The sequence below is a fragment of the Populus nigra genome, chromosome 1, assembly GCF_951802175.1.
Source record: "Populus nigra chromosome 1, ddPopNigr1.1, whole genome shotgun sequence".
Lineage (NCBI taxonomy): Eukaryota > Viridiplantae > Streptophyta > Magnoliopsida > Malpighiales > Salicaceae > Populus > Populus nigra.
The window spans coordinates 42,914,553-42,931,345 of record NC_084852.1 but is presented as its reverse complement, the minus strand read 5'-3'; the positions used below and the strand labels follow the sequence as shown (position 1 = coordinate 42,931,345).

The 16,793-nt window shown below is 32.4% G+C and overlaps 2 protein-coding genes across 3 annotated transcripts; one reads left to right on the top strand and one right to left on the bottom strand.

Moving 5' to 3' along the window:
* Positions 1–3,192: 3,192 nt before the first annotated feature.
* On the bottom strand, positions 3,193–6,827 carry LOC133701585 (3-oxoacyl-[acyl-carrier-protein] synthase I, chloroplastic-like). Of its 2 annotated transcripts, XM_062125558.1 has the most exons (8): positions 6,287–6,827; positions 5,535–5,893; positions 4,834–5,265; positions 4,534–4,707; positions 4,305–4,418; positions 3,863–3,964; positions 3,703–3,769; positions 3,193–3,490 (listed from the first exon to the last, which is right to left on the bottom strand). In XM_062125558.1, the coding sequence occupies exons 1-8, from the start codon at positions 6,450–6,452 to the stop codon at positions 3,423–3,425; spliced, it is 1,482 nt and encodes a 493-aa protein (XP_061981542.1). In that variant the 5' UTR covers positions 6,453–6,827; the 3' UTR covers positions 3,193–3,422. The 2 variants fall into 2 exon arrangements, with proteins under 2 accessions (XP_061981542.1, XP_061981533.1); XM_062125549.1 differs by having other exon boundaries at positions 3,703–3,964.
* Positions 6,828–12,933: 6,106 nt separating this feature from the next.
* LOC133679055 (DCD domain-containing protein NRP-B-like) lies at positions 12,934–15,460 on the top strand. Its single transcript, XM_062101573.1, has 5 exons — positions 12,934–13,931; positions 14,384–14,484; positions 14,623–14,706; positions 14,825–14,935; positions 15,052–15,460. Exons 1-5 carry the CDS (start codon positions 13,097–13,099, stop codon positions 15,091–15,093), a joined length of 1,173 nt encoding a protein of 390 aa, XP_061957557.1. The 5' UTR covers positions 12,934–13,096; the 3' UTR covers positions 15,094–15,460.
* The last annotated feature ends 1,333 nt before the right edge of the window (positions 15,461–16,793 follow it).

The following is a 16,793-nucleotide window of genomic DNA, read 5'->3' as shown; positions in this document are numbered from 1 at the left end:
ATTTCCGAGCAAAAAACACTTTGAAATGCAACCACAATTATACTCTCAAACACTCTTTTAAGGACTCTAAAAATTTTATTTTATTTTAGCATTCTATATTATATTCACATGATTTATATAAAGTTTGATATATATTTTTTTATTATATTTCAGTCTTTAAAATTAAAGATAAAAGAAAAAATCACTTAAAAATAAGAAAAGAGAGAAAAAGTGATTGGTTCACAATATTTTGACAAAAATAATAATAATCTTGGTTTCATTTGACTGTTGAGAGAATTTAATTGAGGTGTTTTTTTAATCGTTCATCTTGCTGGGAAAGATAAAACAGGGTTACATAAGAATTTTTTTTATTTAATTTTTTTGTATTTTTATCAATTTAAGGGTATTTTAGACTTATAAACTGGCTTATTGAACTTTTTAGTGTATTTATCAAGGTTTTTTTAGTCCAAAAAATCCGGCCCGACTTTTTATTTCTATCTAATTGCTAGAATCTTGACTAGTAGACAACGTATAGTTAGCTCCTCAACATAAAAAAAGAAGAAAGCCAAATGTGTAGGCCTGGCCATGCAATTCCATGCATATAAAAAAAAAGTTTGGGATAATCATGTGGGCCTAATTTCTTTGGCCCAAACGCTTGATCTCTTTTAATGTATTTTTTTTAATTTTTTTCGTAGATTTTGATTGAAATATACTATTAATAAATTACTTAACATTATAATTAAATTAGTAGTTAATTTTTTCATAGTTCTTCAATAATATTATGCTTTTTTTATACGAGAATGTTAACAATTTGCTTTTGGTCAGTTATTACATACCTAATATGAAAGAAAAAAATAATTGCTCATAGATATTTAATGAAAATGAAAATTATATTTTTTTGATATATTTTTTACTTGATTTTATCATATTAATTATTATTTTTTAATCTTAATACTAAAAGCATATATATATATATATATATATATTTTATGGGGGTCGTTGAGAATAAATCAATGACAGGTGAATACATGAATCGCAATAAAATAAGCTAATATTTTGATTTGTAAATGCAATGGCACACTAACCAAGTATAGTGGGTGCAAGCAGTGAGAGACATGAGACATGCAGGTGGTAGATAAGTGGATGGGCAAAGTCCAAGTAAATGAAGCTTAAGTCAGGGCTGATCGGAGTATTGTAGCAGTTATTTTTAAAATTATTTTTTATTTAAAAATATATTTTTAAAAAATTATTTTTAATATTAAGATATCAAAATAATTTAAAAATATCAAAAAATTTTAATTTAAAACAAACAAAAAAAGAAAAAAAAATTTAATTTTTTTTAAAATATTTTTAAAATATAAAAATAAATAGGACCTAGCAAGGGAGAGAGCTGGAGAGAGAGAGAGAAATTTATAGGAAAATGAGAATGACCCTTGAACTCTAGAATTGTGTAATACTATCCAAATTTGGACGGTAGGATTTGAGCAAGCCAAAAGAGGAAAATGAGCTTTTTTTAGACTAAATTGCTTCAAATTGCTAGCAAAGCAAAGGCTAAAAGAAATGATGAACACTGGCCTTGCTAGAATACTGTGTGTCCATCTTTGTGTGACCCAAACCTCATGTAGGGCGAAGCCTATTGTCAGTTTAATGCATTTGTTGTAGAGCTTGAATTACCCACGCCAAACTAGGTAAAAATAATATGAAATAGTACATAATTAATTAAATTACTTCAATGATTTTATAGACAAAATCAGCTTATACAAGCCGCGTCTTACATGGACAACCTTGCCAAAAAGGCTGTTCACGCATTCTTGTCAAAAAGCAGCCAAACCCTTGAGAAATAATTAATGACTGAGCATGAAATAGTTATAGTTTGGCTAGCACGCAGCTTGGTCTGATGGGCATGATGTTTCCATCAGAAAGAGCGTAAAGAGCTCACAACCTGGCTAGCTCGTAACTTGCTTGGTCTATGGACATGGCATTTCCATAAGAAAGAACAAAATAGCATGAAATATACACCCATGGCCTGGCTAACACGCAGCTTGGCCCAGATGGATATGGCGTTGCCATAAAAAATAACTACCAAAGTATGAAATGCTCATGGCCTAGCCAACGTGTAGCTTGGCCTCGTGGACATGACGTTAATTTCCATCAGAAAGAGCAACTTGGAATTTAAAGCTCATGGCCTATCTTGTGTGTATTTTAGCTTGATGGACATGACATTACTACATGAAAGAACTCGCTTGAAACCATAAGAGGTGTAACAATTTATCAGTTCTAAATTTATTTTCTAGAAATCAACAGTTCGAGTACCACAAATCTTAGGGTCACTGAGGTTTATATGATTGTTAATTTCAGGACCCGTGAAATTAGTCGAGATACACGCAAGCTAACCCGAATACCCACGTTAATAATAATAATAAAAAACAACTTGCTTGGAAAACTCATAACTTGACCAACATGTAGCTTGCCCGTATAGACATGGCATTGCCATAAAAAATAACAACTAAGCATGAAATTTTCATGGTCTGATCAACACGCAGCCTGGCCAGATGGACATGGCATTGCTTTAAAAATAAAAGCTGAGTGTAAAATGCTTTTGGCCTGGCCTGCACGACTTGGCCAGATGGATATGGTGCTGCCATAAAAAAGAGCAATCGAGCATAATAAGCTCTCAGCCTAGATAGTGTAGCTTGGCCAGATGAATATGACATTGTCATATAAAAGAATAATTGAGCATGAAATACTCATAACCTGGCTAGTGTGCAGCTTGGCCATATGAACACGACATTGTCATTAAAAAGAATAACTCGGTATAATAAGGAGATCATGATCAGACTAGCGCACAACTTAGCCAAATAGTCATGATGTTGCCATCAAAAGGAACGATAAAAAAACAAGTAGATCGTAGCCTGGCCAGCACGTAGCTTGGCCAGATGAACATGGCGTGATCTACAGGACCAAGAACCTAAAAGAATCCGAGCTTAATGAGCTCACATATATATTGACCATTGATATATATGTCGGCTGGCCAAATGACCTGTAAGGGATTCATGGATTTTCTTTTTCTCTGTTTGTGGTAGCCGTGTGTCTATTGAAAAATTACGAGAGGATGGCATCTGTGCGCCAATATTTCCATGGTCAATGGGAAAACAACCACTATTGATGTAGTCCCAACTCCAATGGTGCTGTCTACAAACAAGAGCACCGAAGAGAAGACAACAAGAATGTTTTATTATTGACTTACAAAATACAGAATCTCTTCTCATGATACATAGTTATTAGAGCAAATGGAATGATCAAAAGAGCTACTTTATATTCAGTACTCATCGTTGAAAAAATCAGAGATGTTCCCAATATCCATATAGGCAATTTCAACACTGAAAACTTATAAATTTCCCAAGGGTGGGAGAGAAAAACTGCTTGGCTTGAGTTTTATTCAATTAGGCTGTGAAGGGAGCGAAAACGACAACAGAATTGTGTCCTCCAAAGCCAAATGAATTTGAGATACCTGCAGTGAAACGAGGGAATAAAAAATTAACTACATCACCCTGCAATTTATGCATGTTACTTCTTCTTCTTCTTTTTTTGATAATACAACATGCATTGCATTAGTAAAATATATCGTCCATATGAATAAATATGCTGTATGACCTTTTTCTTTTTCATTGCTGGTTCGACATCTATCATGTGTACATGTAGAGAGAAGAACAGAATGCATACCAACATTAACTTCATGTTGCTTCTTCACATTCGGAACAGTGTCAATTGTAACATCAAGCTCAATATTCTGCAGAGTTGAGTAATAAAGCATTAGGAAATATTGGAGTAAACTAATGTGGAGCATGACACGAGTAAGAGAAATTAGGATGATGGTACATACATCTTGATTGATAGTTGGGTGAAGCCATCCAGTGTTGATTGCTTTTATAGTTGCTATGGCTTCTAATGCACCAGCAGCACCAAGACCATGTCCAATCATTGACTAAGACAAGAAAAGACCAAATTAGCTAGCATTAATGATGTTCTCCAGCATGATCACTGTAAAATGGATTGGTCAGGTTGTCTTCTGTAGATTGTACAAAACAAAGCTGCTGGAGGAGGCTATCTTGAATCCTAGTTTAGCTTCTATTTGTAGACAGTGGAATTTTTCCTAGTTTGCTTTGTGACCAAATTCTGGTTTTTGTTTTTGTAGTAGGATATTCTCCTACTTGTTCCTATTTGATCAATGAGACCTTTTCGTTTATATATATAAAAAAGGATTTCTGTAAAATCCAATTCGTATTCGCTGGGATATTGCAAAATCTAGCTGCACAGTATCTTACCTTAGTCCCATTCATCTTGATCTCAGAAGTGTTCTTAAAGACTTTCTTGATTGCATTAACCTCAGCCAAATCCCCTGCTAGTGTTGATGTTGCATGAGCATTAACATAGTTCACCTGTAAATCAGAAATCAGGCCAGCTTCATAATCGGATCCAGAACAGTGGGGAAGATAATTTATCTCAAGAAAAGTGTACTTCAGGTTTCCTTCCTGTCAAGAAATTTACTCCTACCTCCTCAGGGGAAACTCCGGCATCTTCCAAACTTTTGGCTATGCAAGTTGAAACTCCGAGGCCATCTGAACGGGGATCTGTCATGTGATGAGCATCACAAGTCACAGCACCTCCTAAATATTCTGCTATTATATTAGCTCCTCTTTTCATTGCATGTTCTAAGCTCTCCATTATCTATTACCATAGAAGAAAAATAGTTCCAATAAAATTCTGAATGATGAAATGCTATTGATATGTATAAAAGCCAAGTGAATTAATAGGTACTCAAATACAATGGAGTATGTAGTTGTACAGATTTACCAGCACTCCAGAGCCTTCACCCATGACAAAACCATCACGATCCTTGTCCCAAGGCCTTGAAGCTTTCTTAGGGTCTTCATTTCTTTGAGACAGTGCTCTGCAAGCTATAAAACCACCAACACCAGCAGGAATGACTGAAGCCTCTGTTCCCCCAGCTACCATGATATCTGCTTCACCTCTTCTAATGTGATTAGCAGCCGAGTAGAAGCAGTAATTTGCAGTCGCGCAAGCAGTTGAGATGGAGTAATTAGGGCCCATTAATCCTGTTTCTATAGCTAACAATGCTGAACCCATGTTGGTGATGGAATAAGGAATGAAGAATGGAGACATTTTCTTATATCCCTTCTGGACAAGAGATTCAACTCCATTGCTAAAAGCGGTTAAGCCTCCCATGCCTGTTCCCACCAGCACTCCAATTCTTGTACTGTCCATCTGAAAGGCGTACATGTTCCAAGACTTCATATTCATAGCTTAGGTATTGTTTAGGAATGCGTGCAATAATGTTTCTTAAATTTTAATTTTTTTATATTTTTATATCGTTTTTATATACTGATATTAAAAATAATTTTTTAAAAATAAAAAATATTATTTTAATATATTTCTAAACATAAAATACTTTATCACAACCATGACACAATATAAAGACACCCTAAATCTAAAATACGTGAACCACATTTAGCAAACAAAAGAATATGACTCACATTTTCAAGCACTTCAGAGCCAAGGTTGGCATCTTCAAGGGCCCTCTTGCCAGCAACCAGACAGTACCTCCAGCAATCATCAAGACGGCGATCATTTTTACCATCAATGTATCCTTTGGAAGAAAAATCACGAATCTGACCAGCGAAACGAACAGAGAAACTCGAAGCGTCAAACCTATCAATTAGGCTGATCCCACTCTCTCCTTCCAGGAGCTTGTCATAGAATGTATCGATGCCACAACCAAAAACTGAGACTAGTCCCATTCCAGTAATGACAACTCGTTTTTTGGGATCTTTTTCACGCTTGGGAGCTGAAACAGTTTGAGATACCATTGCTCTAATTGTTCTTGATTTTGAAGCTGAACATGATAAATTCAGCAAGAGTTAAATCTGATAAAAGGTCAAAGTGAAAAAATTGAAAATCATTTTGAACAATACTAGGCTTACTAGTTCATCTACCATCTTAAGGCAGAAAAATTACCAGGAAGATGGACATATGACCAAGAAAATTAATAATCACGAACATAATTTCCAATTCTAATCATGCGTCAAAACATTGTTATTATTGGGGTTTTCTTTTCCAACTCTTGGCAGAGGCATGAGAACAATCTTAGTCCTGACATTTTCTTTCGGCTCCAATATTGGTGGCTGCATTCTATAGACTATCAAAACATTTCTAAGTAGCATCATAATTTTTCATTTCAGGTGCATTGCAAGGTTGGAAAAAAGAAGAAGCACAGATAGACTCATACGTGAAGTAGAAATGGACCCACTTGGCTTACTCCCAGTTGGAGCCAGTTGCATGTTTTCAACTGGTCTAAGCCCCCTGTACTGTGTCAGAGAAGCTCCATCGCTCCCTACTTCTCTGCTTCCAAAGAGTACATTAGAAGAACAAGCTGCACCAGCAATGCCTGCCATGTCTCTCTCCTTCTCCTCTGTGTAAAGCTTGAGTGATTTAAAAACTAGTTCAACTTTGGGTTATCAGAGGCAGAGAAGGACTTAACAAAGAACGAGTCTTGTTTGCTGGTTTGATTTAAGATTGGAGAATCCGCCACCAACAATTCGTGGGCGGTAGAAGCCAAAACAGTTTTAGTTTCTCTTTCATTTTGTTCAAGCCGGTTAACTACCCTGAACAACTAACGTTTGGAACTTTGGCTGGCACTTCCCAACTGCTTTGTCTATTGCTTATCGTCGATCATGTCGGAACCGGTTAATTACATCCTCCACCTTTTTTGAGGTTTTGGTAAAAAAAAAGAGAGGGAAATATCGAAGTATCATCATTTTATATTTTATTGATTTAAATCAAGCCAACCATGCTACCCAATAATAGTATATTAAAATGGATATGGATTTTTTTATTTTAATATATTATTTTCACTTTTTTCTAGATCCTATAAAATATAATAATCTTAATATAGTTGTCGATCAAAACATGTAATTTAATTTAAAAGGATAGAATAAAAAGTGCTAGATATTTTTGGAGCATGAAAGATATTTCCTTCAGATAACATCCATTATAAAAAGTATCAATACCCATAAATAGTTGAAATTAGACACATACTTGAAATTGACAAGATAAATTGAAAAAAAAACTTTATTAAATTTGAAAATTAATTATACGAAAATAGGAAGAATTAATCACAAATAAACATTCGTATTCTGCCTTGTAACTGTAAGATTAATAGGATCGCTAAGCCTATGCGATCCCGTCGATTCCACCTATGATCAAATTCCGATTTTATTTCGGATAAGGATTGATTTCTGCATGCAGGATCTTGACATTCCTCCTCCTCTATGTCATCCTACAATTTAATGTCACGATCTTGACAGCTGTGGACAGTATAGTTCCGGGTCAAGGGCCGGCTGCCTTGACTTTCCTGAAATGAAAACCCATGGTGTTTTGATTATATATATATATATATATATATATATATATATTCTTGAATTAATTTATATATCAATCGCTATTTTTTTTAAGATAAACTTAGGTCGTGTTTGTTTCCTGAAAACTAATTTTTATTTTTTAAATTTTTTTATGTTTATTTGTTATTAAAAAAATTAATCAACGAAAAATACTTTCCGATCAACGAAAAACACTTTGTAGTCAAAGAAAAATTTGATTTGGTTTTCAGAAAAGTATTTTCCTTTTATTTTGAACGAAAAACACCTTCTAAAAGTTTCAAAAAATTTAGAAATATCATATTATTTGCTGATTATATCAAATTTGGTTCTCAAACTTTTAATTACTATATGTATTTTGTTTTGAATATTTACTTTTCAATTTCATCCATTAGAATTTAATTTTTATATTAATTTTTGTCCTTATTTTTATAATTGTTATTCGTTTTTCCCTTATTATTTTTTTAATTGAAATTTTTTATCTATCAAATTTGGTTTTTATTCTTTTAATTGATACTTATTTTATTTGAAATAATTTATGAAATGTTAATTATTATTATTTTAATTTTTTAATTTTTAATTTTTTAAATTTTTAGATTTGATCTATATTATTTTGATTATTATTTATTTTATTTGAGATAATTTATAAAATTATATTTTTTTTTCAATTTTATTCTCATTCAACTTTTTAATTTGTAAGATTTGTTCTTTATTATTTTAATAAACTTGAAAAAAATAAAACATTAATAAGTTATTTTCCAGCTCATTTTCCATGACAAAACTAAACATTATAAAGTGTTTTCTTACTTATTTTTTATTACACTACCAAACATCAGAAAATAATTTATTTTTTTGAAATTTATTTTTTCAGAGTTCATTTTCTAAAAAAAATATATTTTCCAACAAATAACTTAAAAACATGTACTCCACGTCAATTAAATTATATTATAGTTAAAATCCTTACACACCTTTGTTCTCGAGAGAAATTTGAAATCTAGAACCGAACATGTCTCAAAGTTGAAGCCATATCTATAATAGAGAACACCAGTCGTCGAATATCCACGTTATGCTAGGTTATGGGTTGGATTTGAAGGGTCAGGACTGCATTGGCTGGGAGAGTGGGATTGCGCGCCTAGTCCACGTGAGAATTGAGGCCCGCGCACTTTTTTTTTTTTTTTTTTTTAATTATTATTAGTGTGCCATCTGCCTTGATATTTTTTTTTACAATTAAAAAAAATGATATGTCATTCATCTGCCATCTTTTGTTTGTCACTAAAAAATATCTTTATTGATTAAAAAATTGAGGTACCAGATTTTGAATCCTAAAACCAATATCCAAATTAAGATTGTCAAAAATATTTTTTTAATATGATATCAAATATATAATATAAACTAAACTCGATTCGTAAAATTATAAAAAAAAAATTTTTAATAATTATATATTGACAATTTCAGTCAAGTTGTAAATAATAATATAACATAATTAAAATAAAAGTGAAATAAACAATACAAAATATCCAAACACCTTAAAATACATAATTCAAATAAAAATTCATACATGATTTAAATAATTTAAAAATACGAAAAGAAAAAAATAAGATTGAACAACTATGTTTTATTGATAGAGTTTCAGAATATTTTCTAGATAACAGATCTTGAAACACATTCTTGTAACTAGTGAAATGGTACAACATTCTAAAGTATATCACCAACTTCAAAAAAAAATTAACAGAGACCAATACAGTGAACCCGTGACAACGAGAATAAAAACGTATAAAATGACATCAATTCACCTCACCTTCCACCTTTTTTATGTAAGTAACAAGTCTTAGAAATAATGTCCAGATATCCCACCAAGCAAGACATGTATTTCAAGTTCTCTCTGAGTTTTTGTCGTCTTTCTTTGTAGTTTACAATGGTTAGTCTAAAATACAGTATTTCTCTCTCTATATATAAGTATTCCTATATCTTATTTTACTCATTTGATTCCTCATCATCTATTTCTGTCTTTCCATGATTTCGATCCTCCGATCATGCCTTTCCGATCTAAAATACAATATAAAGCTTTCCCATACCCAAGATCCTCTAATGTTGGTGTTAGTCTGCTAAAATTGAAAATTTGAGATTTAAGCAACGGGAAAATGGGAGACTGGGGAGTGGGGATTGGAGACTATGTAGTGGAGTGTCAAGGGACTCAGATAGGAAAACAATAAATTTTGAACTAAAATGTTTTCCGGTGACTCTCATTTCTTTTAAAATCTAAGAACTAAATTGTAAAACAAATAAAGTTTGGGATCTAAATAAAAAATCTAAAAACAGAAGGGATCAAGTGTAAAAAAGTTAAAAATCGAGAAACTAAAGAGTAGATTTATGCGCCTCTTGAACAATAAACATGGGAAAAGATAATTTTTTGTGGAGATTAATTTTTTTTAGATTAATATAGGTGTTCAGGTTAGCTTGCGCGTAACTCGACTAGTCTCACAGACTGTGAAGTTAGCGACCGTATAACCTTCTAGTGGTCTTGAGATTTGTGAGACTCAAACTGGTGATTTTTAGAAAGCAAATTTAGAACCTGACCAGTTGAGCTACAGTTAAAAATCAATTTTAAACTTTATCTTGTTTGTTACATACACTAAAAAATCTTAAATATGAAATTGACTATCATTTAACATGAAAATAATTCCTGACTCCTCGTACACCTGATAGCATGCAATCTGAAGAGAATAAAATAAAAAAAAAGGACAAAAACATCAGAACTTCTCAGAATCAAATTGAAAGAAAAGTAATAACTCAAGGGACCTAGGATGGAAATTTGCACAGTAAACGGTGGGATGCATAGGCGTGTTTCGGTGTGAACAAGCCTCCCCGTTCATGGAGAAGATGGCAGCAACTTCTCATTCTAGAAAAAAGAAAGGAAGTAAATGTCAAAGCCATACCACTTCTTCAAGTCAACACTATTTATCTTCACCACATGCTATGTAGCTTCTTGCCATGTGATAACGCGACTTCTGTGCCACTAGAAGTGTCAAGATTGGAACCTCGGGCTCCATTCTCCAAGAATCGTTGGTTCTCCTTCTTCTGTATATTTACATTTGTCTTTTTTTTTGTTTTGTAAGAATCATTTCCATATAAAAATTGTAGATTGAGTTCTTGGGATCGCCCTTGCTAGCCTTTCCATACGATTAATTTAAATTTCAAGCATATTTATCTTGTCACGTTTTCTTGTATTTCAATGTTTTGTATTCGGTGCCATGCTTTCTATTTGTAATGTGTAATATTACTTGACTTTAATTAATGATACGATATTATGTAAGAAAAAAACATGTTTAATGGGTGGCCATTATCTTCCTAATAATGCAAATTATTTTTTAGTGATTCATGGGATGAGGTGTTATGTTAGAACTTGCATGGACTGGGTGTTCAAAATGGTCCATTGTGCCGCCTTGTCTTAAATTTTAAAAAGATATTGTGATAATAATTATTTTTTAAAATAATTTTTTATTTAAAAAATTATTTTTTTAAATTAAACATTACAATTACCATGATATTAAACACCATCCTAACTTAAAATTCACGTGTATCCTAACTATACCCCTAATCCAACTCACAAGCTCAGCAGTTTCCTTACTCAGAATCCTATCCTACGGAAGAGCTTATGCCTTAGCCAATCTTCTCTCTTTCAAGCCTTAACACCTAAGCAAATACAAGAAGTTTCCGAAAACTCCCCGAGTCCCAAGAGTGTGAACTAAAATCCACTTGGTAGAAAATCACCTTCTAGAAATTCCACAAAAATCAACTCCCTTCTCTTTCCTCCACCTCACCCCCTACCCCACCTCACAACCGCGTTTTTGCCGTCTATCATTATTACGTTCGCTAACCCTCACAATCAATACCAATAATTATTAATTGCAATTAATTATCTGTAAAAAAAAAAACACCATAATATTTAGCAATTTTCTTTTGGTTTAGAAACTAAAGAGGTGTCCACGTTGCTTTTCCTGTTAAAATTAAAAAAATAAAAATAAATGAACCTTATATAAAAAACTTCACGATCACGTCAATGCATTCAAGAAATATTTCTAAACACTCTTAATGCTAAAAATTTCGAACTTTAAATAAAGCTTTTTTTTTCGCGGTCAGAAAATGGTGTGAGCATTGTTAATGTTATTTTAAATTTTAATTGTAAACTAAAAACTTTATACGTGTATTAATTAAAATAAATTGAGAATTTTATATATGTGAATAAATAACTTATTGATTCCGATAAAATATTGAAATATATTATTTTTTAGAAAAAAAGTGGTTTAATATTTTTTAGCTTGAAATTAAATATCTACAATTTTAATTGATTTGAATCAATAAAATTGAATTTTATTTTGTCAAATTTAGACATTAATTCAATGCTAAAACTTATTCTTAACTTTACTACTAGAGATACAAAATATTAAACTCAATCCTAAGTAAACTTAACGTAAAATGATTAAATTGTAAATAAAAAAACTTTGAGTAAAAAAGATTACAAGTAATTATTACAACCCCAAATGAATTGTGTTTTTTTTATATGTTGTATGTTTTTTTAATATTTATTTCATCTCACGCTATCTTATATATTCATGATTCCAAATACTATTTCATGGTTTATTAAACATCAATTTTGCAAAACTAAATTATAATTGTTAAATAAAAAGAAAAAAAATCCAATTAAAAAAAAAGATGCGAAGAAGATAAAAAAAAGTTTGAAATGTGATGCATTTCCATAATGTTTTTAATATTTCTTTAATATCTCATGTTTTCATTACTCAAAACATTATTTTTATGGTTTATTTATTATCAATTTTGTGAAATTAAATTACAATTATGAAATGAAAAATAAAAAGATCTAATAAAAAATATGAAAAAAAGAAACTGAGTCAAATTTGTGTAATGAACTATGATCCAATTAAAAAAAAAGATGGGAATGAAGAAAAGAAAAATATGATTTAATTTACTGTGTATATAAATAATTTTTTCACCCAAATTTTTTTAACTGTATTGGTAATTGATAACATGTGTATTCACAAAAATATAAATTCTTTTTACCAGACAATATATGAGATTTTTTGTCTTGATCAGAAGTATAAATATCTGTTCTGTATTGTAATTTCACAAGACCAATTAAATATCCCTTTTGTAATAGTTAACATGTCACCACATCAGTATAGTCCACAGTCTACCATGACTAATTAAATTCGCAGATGTTTATAACTTTCCTCTTTGACAAATCCACACGCAATCTTCGAAAATTATGCCGGACATTGCAGTCAAAATGTTGTTTATTTAAAATTTAATTATTTTTTTTAAAAAATTAATTTTGTTAATATTAATGAATTGATATTAAAAATAAATTTTAATATATTTCTCAAAAAAACCAATAGTACCGTAATTCCAGACACGACAGCCTTGTAATTTCCTGGAAATTGCCCCCTTTTAATCTAATCTTCACCTATTAATACTCCCTTTCTCACCCACTCTATCAAAAACCAAACCTTCCACTTCTTCTGCTATCTCCAGTGTTTCTTACATCATAATTTCTACACTCGAGCTTCTTTATTACTATCCTAGCTTGTAATTCCAGTTGCCTTTTTATTGTTTTTGATTGTTTCTGAAGGGAATTGAAGTTGGAAATGGAGAATAACCAGCAATCATTTTATCAGTTCAGTGATCAGCTCAGGGTGCAGACATCAAATTTAGCTAATCTGTCACTCAGTGATTCTATATGGAGCAATTCATACGGGTCAAAGAGGCCAGATGAAAGGAGGAATTTTGATATCAGAGTTGGTGGTGAAGTTAACAATTTGAAGCAAAAAGGGTCTGATTTGAATAGTTTCAGTGATGGATGGAATCCTATTAATGATATTAAGCAGAAAGGTTCTGGTTTGAATCTATTCAATGATGGGTGGAACTCTGTTAATGATCTGAAGCCGAAAGGGTCTAACTTGAATCTGTTCGATGAAGGGTGGAGTTCTGTCAATGATTTGAAGCCGAAAGGGTCTAACTTGAATGTGTTCGGTGACGGTTACAATCTGAAGCCAAAAGGTTCTGACTTGAATGTGTTCAATGATGGATGGAAGATGGGCTCTAGTGCTAACAATTATGGGGTTAGTCCAATTGGACCTATTGGTCAATTTGTTGGTGGATCTCAAAAAAATATTGGGATCAATGGAGGTTTCAATAAAGGGATCTATTCAAAGAACAATAATATCCATAACAGTAACGTTAATGTTAGTGTGAAGGGTAACAAGAACAAGGGAGATGATGATTTTGGAAGCAAGAGTAGCAAAAAGAATAGCAGCAAGAAGAGTAATAGTAATGACAATAATGATAGTAAGAGTGCTGCTGATAAGAGGTTTAAGACACTGCCACCATCTGAGTCTTTGCCTAGGTATGAAACAATTGGTGGATATATCTTTGTCTGCAACAATGATACCATGGCAGAGAATCTCAAGAGAGAGCTTTTTGGTATGTTTCAGATTTCATTTCTTCTTGTTTCTGTTTTGCCTGGAATGTTTTGATCTTTTAATTTTCTCTGTTTTCTTTTACTGAGTTCTGGTCTTTTTAAGGTTCGATCTTACTTCTTTGCTTTTGTAAACAGGTCATCGATTGTAATATCATGCAGACTAGTCTAGGTTTTTAGGTGCAAAGCTTTTATAGTTGGGAATTCTGTGCCGTAATTAATTTTAGGTGCGAAATTTGTGGTTCTTCTAAGCAATCCGGGTTGTCAATAATGAGAGGCATAATTTGATCTGCTCTACAAAATATTAAGATATGAAATCATTGCTTAATCGTTGTCTGAACCTAGTTGAATTTTTTTGATAGATCTCTTCCTAGAACTTTTTTATTCCTCTGTGCATCTTTGATATGAGCTTTTTGCTGGTCTTGAATTCTAAATTATTTCTTGGATTTTTTTGAAGGCTTGCCTCCCCGATACCGCGATTCCGTGAGGCAGATCACTCCAGGCTTGCCCCTTTTCCTCTACAACTACTCCACTCATCAACTCCATGGAGTTTTTGAGGTTGGTTTCTCAGTTCTCTACTTCTTTGCATAACATTTAAGCAGTTTTCACTTGTCCTTAGGTTTATGGCTATGTTTACAAAAAGATTAAGCGATACTTCTAAATAAACTAAAGGTGTCTTTGATGGTGTATGTATAGGCTGCAAGTTTTGGAGGAACAAACATCGATCCCGCAGCCTGGGAAGACAAGAAATGTCCCGGCGAATCACGCTTCCCTGCTCAGGTATATATGGCTAATCTGCTGTTTATTAGTTGGATAAATTAAATACCTGCCTGTGATTTAATGTCACTCTGTATATATTGGATCATTGAAGGTTTAACACTTCTGTTTTTTTGTACAGGTGAGAGTAATGACAAGGAAAATTTGTGAGCCACTTGAAGAGGACTCTTTCCGGCCAATTCTCCATCACTACGATGGCCCCAAGTTCCGCCTTGAACTCAACATACCAGAGGTAATTTCATTCCGACGGTGACCAAAATGAATCCCGCATGATGTATTTGTGAAAACTCATTGCATTTCCTTAACACAGGCTCTGAGTTCTGAATTATTTTTCTGATGGATTTTCAGGCGCTGTCTCTCTTGGACATCTTTGAAGAACAAAACCCTTGAAAACAATATTATCCTATACAGGCAGACAGATACACATAAAGTGAAAAAGAGGAGTTGACAAAAGAATAGAAGATCAAAAATAGTTGTTTGGCTTCAATATAATTGAAGTTTTAAGGAGAGTAAGGCGAGGAATTGTGGGAACAGGAAAGAGGCTGCTCATAAGGCCTGTGTGATGTATAATCTTTTTTAATGGAGGCTGTTTCGAACACCCTCGTTTTTTTTTTCTCTGGTTTGACATATAAATAAAGGGCTTAAAAAACATAAACTTTTATTTATGAGTTGTAATCAAGTGAATTAAGGATGTATTGCTGTTTGGATATCTAACCATTTGCATGAGAATCAATGGAAATAAATGGTAATTAAGGAATGCGAGCGATGATTTTAAGCTCTTAGCCGTGATTTTTTCATGTCTAAACAAGAGGTTTAGTGGATGTTCCCACTCCATTATCTTCAACACCTATGCAGCTCAACGTTGAGTGTGTAAAATGTTGTATAATCCACTGAATCCTACGTTTGCTACAGCCCCATTTGCGTTTGTAAGTCACCTTGTTATCTTTATTTCTTCTATCTCTGAATAACAAACAAATACAAGCCATCTACCTGCTCAACAAATAAATTAAAGCTCCATCTTTTCTTGAATTTGGCTGGATGTAATAAGAGTCAAACATGCAAAAATGCTTCGGCAAAGGATAAGGGTGTGATTGGATCACCTACTTGAAACTTCGTTTCACCACTCAAAGAAGGCAGTATTTTCAATGGGCAGTTAGGTTATCAGCCATGGAACTTCAACTCAACTCACAGATTGGATGCTGCACCGTCCTTCTCGATTATCTATTATGGTCTTCACCTGTTACATGGGTGTTGTTTAAACGTGTGATGGTTAATGGTTTGCAGTTTTTGGAAATACTATTTGAGTTTTATGATTTTTAAGTTATAAACTACTAAAATTTATATAATTGTTAATTTTAAAACTTATAAAACTTATAAAATTTATCAAAATATATACAAATTATGGCTCGAACACCTGTATTAATAAAAAAAAAATAATGGTAAATTGTTTTTTTAGAAATGTATTAAAATAATATATTTTTTTATTTTTTAAAATTTAATATTAACATATTAAAAACAATTTAAAAATGTAAAAAATTAATTAAAACTTTTTTTTTTAATTTTGACCGACCTCTCCTACATCATCAATATCAAACACGGGGGGCTGGGGGCTGCGAATTCAAAATGTGCCGACATCATGTGGATAGATTCTTAAAAAGAAGAAGAAGAAGAAGAAGAAGAAAAGGACATGGACTGTCTCAAAGGGTGGTGTGACTTTACCTAAACCTAATAATTAGACCTATTCAAAAGCTGATTATAGTTCACTTATTGGAATATCTGTCAAGATATTGTTAGAACAGCTGAAATCGAGTGGCAAAGAAATGATTAGAGCTTGCTAAAATCGAATGCTTTAGCAGAGTAATTCTCTATTTATTACTCAAAATTAATGTTTTTTGTATTCGGCACCGCAAGCCCAATTGGCCCACATGTTGACTGTGTTTGCAAAGTTGACCGGTTGGTTTTACAATTTCTTTTTAGGGTTTTGATAAACCTTCCAGCCCCAATTAATCATTCCCAAAAGTAATTCTTTCTCGAAGAGAGTCAAAAGTTTTATTTTTTATCGTTAAAACACTCGGGGGGGCATCTCCGGG

What these genes read in the sequence shown, in the direction of transcription:
- LOC133701585 (XM_062125549.1), bottom strand. Translation starts at nt 6,452, where the DNA reads ATGGCAGGCATTGCTGGTGCAGCTTGTTCTTCTAATGTACTCTTTGGA. An exon ending in GTGAAGGCTCTGGAGTGCTG is followed by an intron (nt 4,708 to 4,833) that starts GTAAATCTGTAC and finishes CTATGGTAATAG; the next exon opens with ATAATGGAGAGCTTAGAACA. An exon ending in GCAACATGAAGTTAATGTTG is followed by an intron (nt 3,491 to 3,702) that starts GTATGCATTCTG and finishes GTTTCACTGCAG; the next exon opens with GTATCTCAAATTCATTTGGC.
- LOC133679055 (XM_062101573.1), top strand. Translation starts at nt 13,097, where the DNA reads ATGGAGAATAACCAGCAATCATTTTATCAGTTCAGTGATCAGCTCAGG. An exon ending in TCTCAAGAGAGAGCTTTTTG is followed by an intron (nt 13,932 to 14,383) that starts GTATGTTTCAGA and finishes ATTTTTTTGAAG; the next exon opens with GCTTGCCTCCCCGATACCGC. An exon ending in TTGAACTCAACATACCAGAG is followed by an intron (nt 14,936 to 15,051) that starts GTAATTTCATTC and finishes ATGGATTTTCAG; the next exon opens with GCGCTGTCTCTCTTGGACAT.